The sequence below is a fragment of the Acomys russatus genome, chromosome 18 (genome assembly GCF_903995435.1).
Source record: "Acomys russatus chromosome 18, mAcoRus1.1, whole genome shotgun sequence".
Classification (NCBI taxonomy): domain Eukaryota; kingdom Metazoa; phylum Chordata; class Mammalia; order Rodentia; family Muridae; genus Acomys; species Acomys russatus.
In genome coordinates, this window is record NC_067154.1 from 18,363,917 (window position 1) to 18,378,581 (window position 14,665).

Below are 14,665 nucleotides of genomic sequence, written 5' to 3' on the forward strand. Positions count from 1 at the left end.
CACACACACACACACAGACATGCGTACAGGCAAAACACTGACCCACATAAGATAAATAAATGGAGAGAGAGGGGGGCGGGGAGGGAGAGAGAGAGAGATTAAAGAGTAGCTGAGGCAGGGAGACATTCAGTGCTGGCCTCTGGCTTTGACATGTGCACACATACATGACTTCTCTCCACCAGAAAAACAAACAAACAAACCACCTTACTTTTTGCTTTCAAAATACAACGGTCTGAAAAGCAACAAACAAACAAACAAACAAACAAACAGTGACCTATCTTCATGTTCAGGATGCTTAGTTTTCAATAGCATTGCAAACTTAGAAAGCTTAGACTGGCAATAGCTAATAGAATAAGGCACAAACTCCACAAAAGTTAAGAGACAGTTATTTCAGTCAAAGTCATTAGTTCTAGGTCTTCGTGGTGGTGGCAGCGGCAGGACCTACTGGTTACATTACCAAGATTTGTTAGCTCATTTCCAGCTGCCCTTTTGCCAAAAGAAAAGCTATCAGCAGATCTCTGGCAGCCAACCTCCTTCCCTTTCATGACCATGGCCTTCCATTTTGTATTCATAAAATATCTGAAAGCCAATTCTCTACTTATTTATTTTTGCTTTAAGTATCTGGAGTTGTTTCAAGTCTCAAAATAGATACAACTGAGTCATCAATAAAGATGGAGAATGATAAATCATACTTAAAGTGATATTGATAATTTCTATTCTGAAAAGAGCCACGTTCTTGTCAGACCTGATTACTTTATCATCATTGCTACTTGAGAGAGTGACTGATAAATCATCTTAGCAGCAATACTGTCAGCTTTTCTACTGTCTTATTCATATATATCTACTATGTGAATCTAGTAAAGTCTGGTACTGTGAGACCATAGCGAACTGCTCCATGGTTACAACTTCCACTCTTTTGCTAACAATAGCAACAAGCAACAACGCCCAGTTTGACTAGCATAAGGATGGCATGAAGGCACACAACTCATGCATGCAGTAGATATTTCTGGTGGCAAATACAAGGGGCTAAGCAGTGTCAGGGATGGGGTGTTCTCAGTTGTAACTACCTTTCCTACCAAAGGAAAAAAGTGCACTTTCTTCAACTATTAAAATGAATCACCAAGTTACATGACACACTACTCTGCAAATCTTTGAAAGTATTTCATACTATATTGATTTAAATTTTATTAAAGTTTTACTATGGCCTCTAAATTGTTCATTTTAAACCATGTTGATCTCTCAATATCCTAAAATTAATGGTTCATTATGTTATAAATAGCACATATAAAAATTGCTATTATACCAGAATACCACATGGTTTTAAAGCTATGCAGGCTCCTCTGCCCATTCTGATTCGTTCCCATAGAAAACCATCACTAGACACTCAAGTGCTTTGCTTCTATATAAACAAAGTCTTACTAAAAAATTACTAGATAACGCATTATACTGATTTATATGATAACAATCCTAACAAAGGCATGGGCTTGAACTGAAATGTCACTTGATGCCAAGAGACTGCTAAAGCAGGTGTCTTACAGCTTTATACCTTAATAAGAATATAATGAGTGTGTACTAATTTTAGAAGTAAAAAGAACACAAAAATCAAAGTGTTCTAAGCATACAGCTCTACATGCCAGGCTGAGTGCTAATGTCACTAAGAAAATGACCTAGGCAGAGGTCTGAGCTACCCTACTTCCAAAGCAGCAGCTTCCATCTTCCTAGTGGCGATCTGCCTTTCATCTTGGGACTAATGGTCTGTGGCAGCACAGGGGGTGTTTGCGATGGAATTAAGGGGGAAATGGTGTTAATACTACATAAAGCTGTGCTCGATACTTCAAAGGAAATGTTCACTACACCCCAACTTGGGATCTAAGGAAGGCACAAGCAGAGAGCAGGAAGAGGTGGCAGCTCAGGAAGGCAGGTCACCAGGGGACACTCTCAGGCACAGGCAAACATCTGCTACTTAGAGTAGACATCTCTGACATGGGCTCCTTATGAACACTCTTCCCTAGCTAGCTCTCCTCCCCTTCCTACCCCAAAGGGAGAACTTGACTGCCCAATAGCATTTCAGATAACATACTCTCACTGTCATAATTCCAATAATCCAAAGGATTTGTCAAGAAAATTTGAGGTAAATTCATATTAGATCCTACTGTTTAAAATTAATAACTTAAACTCTTGAATTCTGAATATCATATCCAATGTTTTTCTGTCTTAAGCAACAGAGAGAACAATTACTGTGTACTGTATATATCTTGTCTTACTATTATAATTTTAGGCATAAGAGTGCCAGGGAGTAGTTTACATTTATCGTGATTAAAAACATACCAGAGTAGAAACTCAACATATATACCTCCCTAAGAGGAGGACAAGGGCAGATTCTGGAACTACAGAAGGATCATGCCAATGAAGAAAGAGAGGCAAACCCAACACAATGCTGTCACGTTACTTCCCTTTCTCACAGAGCCCCATAACGTTGTGTGGAGTCCTGTACAGCATGTTTTGGACATGTGTAGACAGTACACATCATATTATCTTGGACTCTTAAGCATATTTTATGGTGCTAGCACAAAACCACCGACTTACATATTTTTAGAATTTATTTTACTCTAATACCACACATGACAGTTTTCTGAGCTAAGAATAGAAACAAACAGAAAAGGAGAAAAGAGGACAAAGAAATTGCCTTTCATCTACTTGTTTCAATCAACCCACAACAGAAAGATGGCTCTCTTAGATTACCTAACACTGTTGACTCCACTTGGCTTCCTGCTCTTCTTTGGTTTATATGCCCCCTAAAGCACAACCAGGGGCTACCCAGCTGAAGTGCCACCTGCTTCCTTTAATCCAAACAGTGTGGTAATTTTGACATGTGAATGGATTTCAGTCTTCTGCCCACTGAAGATGCTTGTTTTACCTTCAAGGCGTTTGCTATCTTATACAAAATAAGCACAAGGAACTCAGATACCATTCTGTGGCACTCAAGTCCGGGTGCTTAAAGTCCATCTTATAGAGGTTTTATTTTTTCCTAAACTTAGACCAAAAGGAAATCAGCCAACAGCACAGAACAAGATTATGCCTATTACCTGTTAATTAGATTCCTTTTGCTTACAGGAATTCATCACACTTCCCTGGGCTCCTTTAGCACGGTTAGCCTCGGTCTACAGCAACACACACAGTAGTCAGGCATTGACTCCTCCCTTAGTTGGGGTTCTACTGCTGTGATAAAACACCATGGCCCTAAGCAACTTGGGGAGGACAGGGTTTATTTTATTTTAAAGCTTGCAGTGCATCATCCAAGGAACTCAGAGGCAGGAATTCAGAGGAGACCATGAAGGAATGGTACTTCCTGGCTTGCTCCTCATGCCTTCTAGCACTTGGGAGCTCCAACATAGAAACAGCACCGCCTACAGTGAGCTGGGCCTTCCCACATCATCATCAATCAAGAAAATGCACTGCAGAGTTGGTCACAGGCCAATCTAGTAGGGGCATTTTCTCACATGAAGCTCCTGCTTCCCAACTGCCTCTAGATTGTATCAAGCTGACATAAAACTAGTCAGCACACATAGTAAGACAGCCTGCTTGGGTTGAACATTTGGATCGGTCAGTTTTATTCATGTGTGTAATAGTAGTAATTACACTTCAAAAGGCAGGAATGACGGTGACAATCATTGTTTATGAAGAACTCACAAAAGTAACTGACATCCAGTGTGCTAACACACATAAGACGATAACGTACATTCTACCATGCGTTGCGCTATACACATACGCTAATAGAAAGCTTTAAGAGCACAGGTGCACCTAACTTTGCATAGTAGTGAAGGATCATAAAGATGCCTGTGACACCTGAATGAAGCAAAGTGATTTTAGTAATTAGTGAGGACAACTACCACTATTCCAGAACCCTTAAAATTTTCTAATAAGTTTTTAAAAAGTGACACATAGCTGTACACTGTACATATTTATGTATGATCTTCAGAAAATTTCCAGCATATTAAAACAGATACAGAAAACAAGTTAGTAACTTTGTATTTATGAAGTACGTTGTGATTAGAAACATTGAGAACATTGCTGTTATCTTTCTGTAAATCCTAACCAAGAGCAATCTACACAACAGCTCCCTCTGTCATACAGCTCCAGATACAGAGCTGGTGCACAGCTCCGGATACAGGCATAGCAAACTGCAGGGTTGCTAAGATGCCAAGTCTAAGGATCTGTGATGCTGGAAGGGACAGACACTGATGAAAGACAAGCAGAAGACTCACATTGTACTGATGGTTAGCGACAGGCTTGTAATTGGTTGTTACAACTTTGTCCAGCTGCTGGGAGAGCCTTACGGGTTTGGAAGATTCTTCTATTTGCAATCTGAAAAACAGAAGGCATTGTTAACACACTGCTTGGTAGAGTAGGCCCTGTAGTCATGTTAATTACTAATCACATACAAGCAAGCCAGCTCAGTACTTTATCAAACATTGAAAAACAAACAAAAGAAAAACCTCGACTACAATGTAAAAGCTAGCCCCATAAGCTAAATGTGTAAGTTATGTCTTTACAGTCCTAAACATAGTTAGTTCTGAAACTGTGTTGCTTAGATAAAACTTAATAAACTTTGCAAGCAAAACAAACTGTGTTAAATGATTACTGTCTACGGTTCATCACAACAAAGCTTCCACTATCCTGACAAGAGACTAAGGTGAATAAAAAGACCACGGGAACACTCAGTGTGCAGCGACTAGAGGCTCCTTGATCAGACATTGCCGCTCAAAACACTCTTGTCACCACAGAAAGCTCTACTGATCTAAACACCGCAGAACTGTCTGAGCTAAACATAACTCAAAATACTGTCTCCAGAAGAAAAACAAACCATAAACATATGATCCTATGTATATCATGAAGACACCGCTCCAGGAACATCTATAACTTTTGCAGTGATTTTAGGATTTTTATTATGTTCTAATTTGTATACTAAAATTGCTCCTTAAAAATTAATTCATTTGGTTTATAAGCATGGTAAGTCCAAAAAAAAAAAATCTGCTTCAAGAGGGGGGGAAAATGCAACTCTCAAAGGTGACTATTTTTAAAGACACATAAAGTGTCATTGTACTTTTAGACTTTCCACCAGCAGGGTATCAGAATACAAAATTTAACATACTTAAGAAAATTGCCTATCATATGTGGCTAACTTATAATTGAAGAATAAGCATGAAATAAAAGTATTCTTGGAAAAATACCTGGGCTTATGCTTTATGATTCTCCCTGAGAGATCCACTCAAGAATGTAAGGCAGTAAGGCCTCTAAGGAATTAATGGATGCCGTGGATACAGCAAAGGACCAAAACCCAGGCTTATGTGAGACGGGTGTGGTGGCACAGGCCTTTAATCCCAGCACTTGGGAAGCAGAGGCAGGTGGATCACTGTGAGTTCAAGGCCAGGCTGGTCTACAAAGTGAGTCCAGGACAGCCGAGGGTAACACAGAGAGACCCTGTCTCAAAAAAACCAAAACAACAAAACAAAAAGAAAGAAAACAGCTTATGCACTGTAGTTTTAAAAAAATGATTATTTTTATTTATGTCTATGCATATCATCTGTGTGCATATATATAACGTGTATGTGGGTGCCAAAGGCAGCCAAAAGAGGGAGCTGGAGTCTTAAGTGGTGGTAAGATGGGGATTGAGCTCAGGAGCTATGGAAGAGCGGTTTGTGCTCATAAGCACTGTACCATTTCTCCAGCCTGTTATGCATTTTTAAAAACGTGGAACTACATCAAAGACAGGAAGAAATGAGAATCAGCACATTTTAAGATCTTTGCTGAGTTTTCTAAAGTTTGTGCAATAAACACCTATGATTTTTATAATCAAAAGAAAAATTATACTTAAAAGAAAATACCACCATTTGGTTAGGGGTTGAGGACACAATGGTGAAGGCTTGATCCACACACTAACCAATGCTGTAGCCGGCTAACAGCAGTCTTGCGCACAAGGGAGGTAGCATGCAGTCTGGGGAAGGAGACCACAAGGTGTGCTTTGACGGTGAGCTGATACAACGCAACCAGGTTCACAGGGCAAGGCAAAGAGATAAAGCCACCCTTCTAAGCAAAGCAAAGCAGTCTTGAAGGAATTAAGGGAAAGACCTCTCAGGAGAGAAGAATGGCAGAGACACATGAGAAATGCTCACAAGTGTAGGAACTAGGCACATGTGACTCCTTGGTGAAATAAAACAGACACAATTAAGTTTCTGAACACACCTGGTGTGTTCTCACCGTAGCCCTCTCCAGATGGCAATCCCTATGCCAGCGATTGATTACCTTCTCTGCTTCAAGCTTCAAGCACCCCCCCCCCCATTCTTCATAGACATTAGGGAGGAGGCAGCAGCAGCTCCTTCCTTCCACACCCTAAGTCCCCAGCAGGCAAGCTCTCTTTATAAACAGCAGCTTACTCTTGCCATACCTGCACAGTGGACTTATCTGTAGCCCCTGCATCCCGACTCACACTCATGGGACATGCTGCCCTTCAATTGGAAAAGCCAATGTCATCACCAGAGAGCTGTGCCACGTTTATTCTCAAGGCATCAAGTCTTTTAAATAAAGGAATGTTGTTTTCTTTTAAACAAATCATGCAAAACCTTAACGTTTCTATTATACATTTAAAAAGTCAACCCTAGAGTTTTGTTTTAATTAAAAGAGGACATCCTATGACTCAAAATTCAAAAGGTTAATCTATGGACTGAAAACACAATACATTTCAAAAGAACTTAATCTTAAAATATTTTCCTTACCCATAAACAGTTTAAAATAGTTTAACAGGCTTTTTATTTAACACTAAATAATTCATTTAACATTATCTCATGATGTGCTGGAACAATTTGCAACCCTATTTTATTATTAACAATGCTCTAAATTAAACACTGCTGGCTTCAACACACTCTCAACATCAACACAAGGATTATCTGGGTTTCCCAATATAAAAGAATTTGAAAACACTCAGTTCACAAAGCAGAGCAGCCAGCTACACACAGAGTGGTGGGGCTGAATGAGAAGTTAAATGCTGTGTGTCTTAACTATATCTAGGACTAGCTCTTATCTTTTTTAGAACATTAAAAAGTACAATGTTGTTTCCAAGAAACTGTAATCAGAAATACAATATTCTTTTGCTTGCCTGTTTGTTTCTTGAGACAAGGTCTTTTATGTAGAGCTGCCTGGCCTTGAACTCAACTGACAAGATCCACCTGACTCTGCCTCCCCAGAGCTGGGATTCAAGGTGTGTGTCACCATGCTTGGCATAAGAAGTACAGTATTGCTGATCATTTTTGTTTTATAAACTGCATGAATTCCTAATAAATAATACAGAAAAAACCCCTGTATATTAGAAGGATAAGGAGAAACCATAGTTGGTTTTTGTTTTTAAAATATTTAATGACAAAGAAAGTGCTTGAAAACATGTTTATAAATGCTATGGTAGTCATGAACTATACTTGTTTGTCAAAGTATATGACTTTTATACAGTCAAATATTTTAATTTTAATATTTATATCTGTGTAATGTGTGTGTCTGTGTGGGTATGTGCATGTGAGCTCAGTTCCTGATGGACGCCAGAGAAGGGTGTCAGATCCCCTGGAGCTGATGTTATAGGCAATTCTGGGCTGCCCAAGTGGATGCTGGGAAATGACCTCTGGTCTTTTGAAGAGTATTATGTGCTGTTAAAGGCTGAGCCAGCTCTCCAGCCCAGAAAAGCAGAAATTTAAAGTAAAGCAGTAAACAAATGTGTGCTTTAAAAACAGTACTCTTGTGGCTTGAGAGATGGCTCAGGAGTCAAGAGCACTAACTGCTCTTCCAGAGGACTGGGTTCAATTTCCAGCATACACATGGCAGCTCACAACTGTCTGTAACTTCAGTTCCAGGGACCAAATACCCTGACACAGACATACACTCAGGCAGAACTCTAATGTACATTAAAAAAAAAGAAGAAGAAGGCAGTGCCCTGGGGGGCTGAAGATCTGGCTTAGCACATACTGAGCTTGCAGAGAAACCATCTTTGGTTACTGGCACCTGTAACACCAACTCTAGGGAATCTGAAGCTCTCTAGCCACCACTGGCCACAGACACACACCCCTAATTCAAAACACAAAACAACCACCACCACCACACACTCTGCTTCTCTGAATGCTATTCACATTACACAACAGTGTTTCACTCCAGCCTGTGGCCCATTGTGGCCTAGCTCTCTGGTTTCAAAACCTCACTCATATGCAAGCTGAAATGGAAAAATCATTTTAGTTATAGTTTTGGCCAAAGCAAGAAGAGAAAAATTCTCAGCCGGTCTGTTTTGCCTGTAGTAGTATTCCAATTTATAGAGCAGATGAAACGAAAGTCAGGAGTAGGCAGGTGGGACTAAATGGGGATCCTGTGCATGGCCCATCCTCAATCCCTTTAGTTTCCTAAAGGAACCTTAAACCCAAGCCCCTGTTAGTGGGTGTGTGCCTTGGGGGGGTACTGGGGAGGCTACTGCACTAGTATTGTTTGTATTAGGGCAGTGGCTCTCAACCTTCCTAATGCTGTGACCCTTTAATACAGTTCCTCATGCTGTGGTGACCCCAACCATAAATTTTCTGTTGTTACTGCATAACTGTGAGTTTGCTAGTGTTATGAGTCATAATGTAAATATCTGTGTGAATTTGGGCTGGAGAGTTGGCTCAGCAGTTAGGAGCACTGGCTGCTTTTCCAGGGGACCCGGGCTTAATTCCTAGCACCCAAATGCCAGCTCACAACTGTCAGTAACTCCTGTTCCAGAAGTTTGGATGTCCTTATACAGACATACATACGAACAAAATACCAATGCACATAAAATGAAAAATAATTTAAAGACCAAACAAAACTTGTGAATTCTTAGAAAATGAGCAACTACTGTCAGGAACGACCTACTTCTCTGGTCGGTAGCTAACAACTACTACCATCACAAAGCTGTGGATACATGTCATGATTTCACCTTGCTACTACTTTATGGGCATAGTACCCATCAGCTTGCTAAATTAGGTGTCCTTAAGATTAATGAGTTCCTATATTTCTGGCTATAAAGAAAACTCTCAAGGGCTTATAAAACCTAAAAACAACAACATGACAGACATTTAAAGAGTTCTTACTCTATGCTGGAAACTTTTATATGTAAAACTATAGCTGTAACTCAGACCATCCCACTACAAGGCTAACACAAAGCCATGTATCAGAACAGAGCCTATTAAAAAACCCCACAGAACTCTGCGAAAAAGAAATAATCAAATGGCATAGGTCTCATTCAGCCTCAACTGGCCTTAAACTTGTTATGAAGCTGAGGATGACTGCTATGACCAGTTTTTGCAGTGCTGCAGATCTAACGGGGCCATCTCTAGTCCAGCAATTTCTTTTTGATAGTCGTCAGCCTACCTATAGCTCATCCAGGTCTGTGTCATCACAGAGTAGATTACAGGCTTCTGTATAACACCCCTGACCCCAAAACACAAAATCACTTCCATTAAGCCAGCATCACTAGTCATTAGGTCACAATCATGACATAATTATTCTTACTAAAATCACTTAAAGATCTCATTATTATGCTTTTACTAACAGTTATTTGGTAGAAATTAAATTTCCAGATTAAATTACTAATTATACTTTTAAAATGTAAAGTTCACATTAAAAATAATAACATATACATTCTTCAAATTAAAGGGTGAGCATTTTAAAACCTATTCAAAATATCAACCTTGACTTAAGCTGTTATCTACAAATTTAAGGTAGTAACCCCTGCCCCATTACTCACTGATTAAGTATACAGTGTTTTTGGGCTGTTTGTTAAGCAGTGAGAAAATAGATTTTTAATTTTTTATTTGTTTGGTTTTTTAAGACAGGGTTTCTCTGTGTAGTCTTGGCTGTCCTGGACTCCCTTTGTAGACGAGGCTGGCCTCAAATTTCCAGAGATCTGTATTCTGCCTGCCTCTGTTAGAATTACAGGCATGTGCCACAGTGCCTGGCTAAAATACCACTTTTGTTGGACAATTAAGTCACAAAGGAAACAGCAGAAATGCACACTAGCAAATACCACAATAAGACATGATTCTGTACATGCAGACGGTCTTCATGACTAAGCAATGCTGGCTACCAATGAGAGTTGAACAAATACAAGTGTTTATAGCAACAATTGCCAATGTAGGAATCAATTTATACCACTGCAGTGGTCAAGTATCTTTTGTGCTACAGATATATTTAATTCCAATTCATGTTATTCTTAAAATGACATGCTTTACAAAAAAAAAAAACCAACAAAAACAAAAAACCAACAACAACAAAAAACTGTGGATTTTCTTAAGACTTCAATGTCATACTTGAAAGGGGTAGAAGGAGGCTGGCGTTTACAAGGTGAGAGGGGCCCATGGTAGAGAGAAGCAGGAGAACAGCAGAGCACCAGGCCTGCCTGTGGCCAAGAGTGCAGTGTCCTCAGTCAGGTCACATGAGAGGAGGTTCTTTTTTGGTTTTCCGAGAGATAGTGTTTCTCTGTGTAGCCCTGGCTGTCCTGAAGTCACTTTGTAGACCAGGCTGGCCTTGAACTCACAGTGATCCACCTGCCTCTGCCTCCCAAGTGCTGGGATTAAAGGCGTGCGTGACCACTGCTCAGCATACATTTTTTTTAAAATGCCACTTACATAAAGTATGTAATATTCATTTAAGTGTTAACTAGAACTGATTATAATTTATCTTTGCTCCAAAAGACATAAAATTTGATAGCTTATGATGTGGAATTACAATTCACGTACATACTTGTATTAAAAAAATACCGCTGTGCTTTTTATTTTTATTTTTATTTTTTTTTGGTAGCTTTTTGAGACACAGGCTGGATAGTGGTGGCACATGCCTTTTATCCTAGCGCTAGGGAGGCAGAGGCAGGTGGGTCTCTGAATTTGAGACCAGCCTGGTCTACAGAGAGACAGTTTCACTCTTTAGTCCAGACTTGAAATGGTTCCCTATCAGGCCCCTCAACGCTGGGATTACAGGGATGTGCCACCATGACTGAGTCACTGGACTCTGGATATATTTGATACACTTTAAAAACATAATCCTTTGGGTGGACTCAAGTCTCATATGGTTTTCAACCAGGCACTAGAATGTGCCTAATTAATGAAAGTAAACGTTTATATTTAAGCAGAATGGATATTCTGAAACATACCTATTACTTAGGGTAATCAACAACCAGTTTAAAACATTTCCCCATATTAAAATATGACCCATGAAGGTTATATAATTTTCTTCATAGCGCTAGAAACTGCCTGGTAGCTATAACTAAATAATATATATTTTTTTTCATTCTAGTAGTAGAAGCAGGAAGGCACTGTTGAAATGCTTCAGCCAGTTTGTCCTAAATGCAAAGTTTTCTACAGCATCAATATACAGATGGTAGAAATCAAAATATAGGCTACATGGAGCCATGAAGTGATGGGCAATACTTTAGCAGTATCATATCATTATCATGACCTGGATTATTAATCAGCTCCTTGCAAATGCTGCTTTGGTAGATAGCTGTGTATTTGACCAATATAAGGTTGACTCACCAGGAGAAAGGTAAAAGTTTCACCAACTTTTGTCAAGTCAGTCTACTTGTAGTATTTTCATACCAAGTTACTTTCCCTAGATCCCTCAACAACTGACCCAAGGCTTTCATGCTGCCTGAAGACAAGGGCAAAGTCTGTTTCCAAAGAACAGGATAAGGACCTAGTAACAACCACAGCTGCACCCCAGTCTCCTAGCACAATACATTTAACAACCGAGTTTGTCAGGAACACGTGAAAAGATGTGGAGGTACCCAAACATATGCATGTGAACAGTCTAAAACATGCCTATTCTTTTTATTTAAAGCCTAAAGAAAATTAGTAAGAACCAAAACAAGAATAGTAAAGGGATGTGGACTTTTATAGATTTAATTAATATATACTGTGTAGCTTTAAAATATAGAGCATGTTTTCAAAGCAATTTGGATATGAACGGGGCATGGAGGTTTAAAGTGAGCCTTTGGAGGTCTCATAGCAGATGGTGTGCTGATAATTTTTGTATCATTTAAGAGCAGGCCAGACTCTTGAAACTGTAAATGTCATCACCATGAATAGCATACTACCTTCTCTCAAAAAATGTCTATTAGAGAATGTGTTTTCTGAAGGACGTATTTACACTACATGCAATCTAAAGGGATCACATTTACAAAGTGGAAATAGATTCAATAAAGTGTGAGTTTAAGCCTTAACTAAGGGAACTTAAAGTGAGCATACAGGCACGATGGCACAAAGCCTTTAATGCTAGTACTTAAGAGACAGACGCAGTTGGACCTCTTTGAGTACAACTTGGGATATATGGTGAGATCCAAAAATAGTATGGGAAATATGTAGGAAAGGAGATAACATGAGATTCAAAGAGGCTGATCTAGGAAATGTGATAGCAGGAAGACAGAAAGCATTACTTGATGAGCAGTGCCTTCAATTTGCACCTTTATTATATTTAAAAACTGAAGCTTGGGGGCTGAAGTGATAGCTCAGTGGTTAAGACACCTGATGCTTTTGCTAAGGACCCAGGCTCGATTCTGAGCACCTACAGGGTGGGTCAGAAACATCTATTGAGTCCATTTCCAGAGGATCTGATACCCTCTTCTAACCTCCGTGGGCACAAGTGTGCACACACACACACACACACACACAAACACAGAGGAAAAATACTCAGACACATAAAACAAAACCTGAAGGATTTTTGTGTGTGGTGGTACACACCTCAGGCAGAGGACTGAGAGTTCCAGGCTAGCCTGGATTACATAGTAGTGTGAGGACTGTCATCGCTATAGAGTGAGGTTTTGTCTCAAAAAACACCACAAAGGCCTGAAGGTTGAATTATTTTAAGTACCTATGGTTATTAAACAGTCTCAATTTGTAACCCCCAATTTCTTTGACTCCTAAACGTATTAAGTCTAGAGGTCAAATAAGGTGTTTACAGTGAAGTAAGTAGTGTTTTTCTAGGCAGCTACTTAGATATATACAAACCACAAGTCTGAATCATTTTTCTAAATTAAAATTCCTACAAGCCCATGACTATGTGATGGGTACCAACACAATACAGCAGTAGGATCAAACACCTTCTCGTCAGTAAACTAAAATGCACCATCTACAAAATTCCATTTGCCTATAAGTAGAAGTCAGAATTATTGGCTGTGCATCATGTCAAACTGCAGGGAGCCACCCAGGTGTATACTAACCAAGACACTGTTGCTATGGTGACTAAGCAAATATAGCAAGAGGCTAATTCATTAGTGACTCCAACAAAATATTAATGCTGGAATAGATGGGAAATATCTAGCAGTATATGGCCATTAATGGGGGCTGAGATTCAGAAAGAATTTCTTAAAAGAAAATATCAATTTTAGTATGCTGTTTAAAAAATTAAAAGAGATTTTTGTGCTAACTAAAGCCTAATCAAGTCAGGGAGAAAAATATCAGAGAGAAGGAGGTAGCCGAGCTTTCGAGGGAGAGAGCCCCATTAAGGACCAGCTGCTGAAGCACTGCTACTGATATCACATGGGGAAAATCTCCAAGACTGCCAAATAGGACTGCAAAGAGGCAAAGGCTCCCCTCCCCACCCCGCTGCCCTGCTGCGCGGCTAGAGCTTCAGCCATATGCTCTCTGGTGCTCTCTTCATCAAGGGGCACACAGAAAGCAAAAAGGGGACTTTTGTATTTTTTTTTTTTTTTAATTAGAAGAAAGCAAACTTTAAAGAATGAAAGTAAAAGCTGGAGATAAACACTGATAAACAATTTCTAAAGGCAAATGCTAGATTTGGACTTAACTTGATAACAACTTCCACGAGAAATTCATCACAAATAAAAGCTTCAAACTAAGAAAACCCAAGCCTTCTGGTCTTTTTCTTTATGATTTTTATATTGCCATTCTTCACAGATCCCTTATAAGCCACAAAGCTTCTACTTCACCCAATGTTGTATTATCATCTTTTGATAACACCACAAACACGAAGTCCTAGTTCAAAGTGAGATGTTGCCTTAATTACATATTGCTAAGAACAATTACAGCACCTCACACCAGACAGACACACCTGAGTACTTGCTTTAGTTCAATTTCCCCCCCAAACCACTTGGACTATGAAGAATGGAAATAAAGAAAGCTTTCTGATGTCACAAACATAAGGTAATGTTATTCTTGTTTTTGTCCCTGTTTTTGTAAGTGTGCCAGCTTATAAAGGTTTGTTTATTTAGTTCTTTTAAAACATTTTTATTTAAATAATTTGTTCAGATTACATCTCACTTGTTATCCCCTCACTTGTATCTTCCTGTTGCCCCTCCCGCCCTCTTTTGTTTATTTAGTTCTTCAGTTTATCCTTCTAAATTTCTCTTACTGGACTTCTAAATCCTATTTCTAATTTTCCCAGAGTGGTGCACATTGTCCCCATGAGAAATTCTCCTCTCAACCTCCACCTCTCGCTTTTCCAGAGCACGCCTGTCATCAACCATCCATGTTGCACAAGACATACAACTGGAGTTGCTGTTCCACTGTACTCAAGCAGTTGAGCCACACTGGATTCTATACTTTCTATAGCTTCTCTCTCTCTCTTTTTTTAAATTAGAATCAGCTTTTCTATTTTTAAAAAAAATTTT

General features: G+C 39.4%; 1 protein-coding gene across 1 annotated transcript in view; it reads right to left on the reverse strand.

Annotated features, from left to right (window-relative positions):
• The window catches only part of Gtf2f2 (general transcription factor IIF subunit 2), a 115,430-nt gene that overhangs the window by 17,535 nt on the left and 83,230 nt on the right, over nt 1-14,665 (reverse strand). Inside the window, exon 6 of the mRNA XM_051160846.1 lies at nt 4,266-4,365. Within this exon, the coding sequence (XP_051016803.1) occupies nt 4,266-4,365 (100 nt within the window). The remainder of the gene's footprint in view (nt 1-4,265; nt 4,366-14,665) is intronic.